Source organism: Penaeus monodon, chromosome 23 (genome assembly GCF_015228065.2).
Source record: "Penaeus monodon isolate SGIC_2016 chromosome 23, NSTDA_Pmon_1, whole genome shotgun sequence".
Lineage (NCBI taxonomy): Eukaryota > Metazoa > Arthropoda > Malacostraca > Decapoda > Penaeidae > Penaeus > Penaeus monodon.
Window position 1 is genome coordinate 43,949,326 of NC_051408.1, and position 222 is coordinate 43,949,547.

The following is a 222-nucleotide window of genomic DNA, read 5'->3' on the forward strand; positions in this document are numbered from 1 at the left end:
GCAGAAGACCTTCAGGGCCGCCGCGCCCGGCGAGGACTACCTGCGCAGGGCCCTCGCCTTCTACCGGAGTCGTCTGCCGAGGGTCACCTTCGTCGCCGCCTCGGACGACCCCGACTACCTGAGGGAGGTCCTTGGGGCCGAGGAGGACGTCGTGCTGGCTCCTGGTGGGTCGGGTCGTCCGCGGGTCGTTTTAGCAGTTAAGAAGCTGAGTTGAGCTGGATT

The 222-nt window shown here is 66.7% G+C and overlaps 1 protein-coding gene across 1 annotated transcript in view; it reads left to right on the plus strand.

Moving 5' to 3' along the window:
• LOC119588325 overlaps positions 1-222 on the plus strand; it is an 11,407-nt gene that overhangs the window by 10,305 nt on the left and 880 nt on the right. The window contains exon 8 of the mRNA XM_037937015.1: positions 5-164. Within this exon, the coding sequence (XP_037792943.1) occupies positions 5-164 (160 nt within the window). The remainder of the gene's footprint in view (positions 1-4; positions 165-222) is intronic.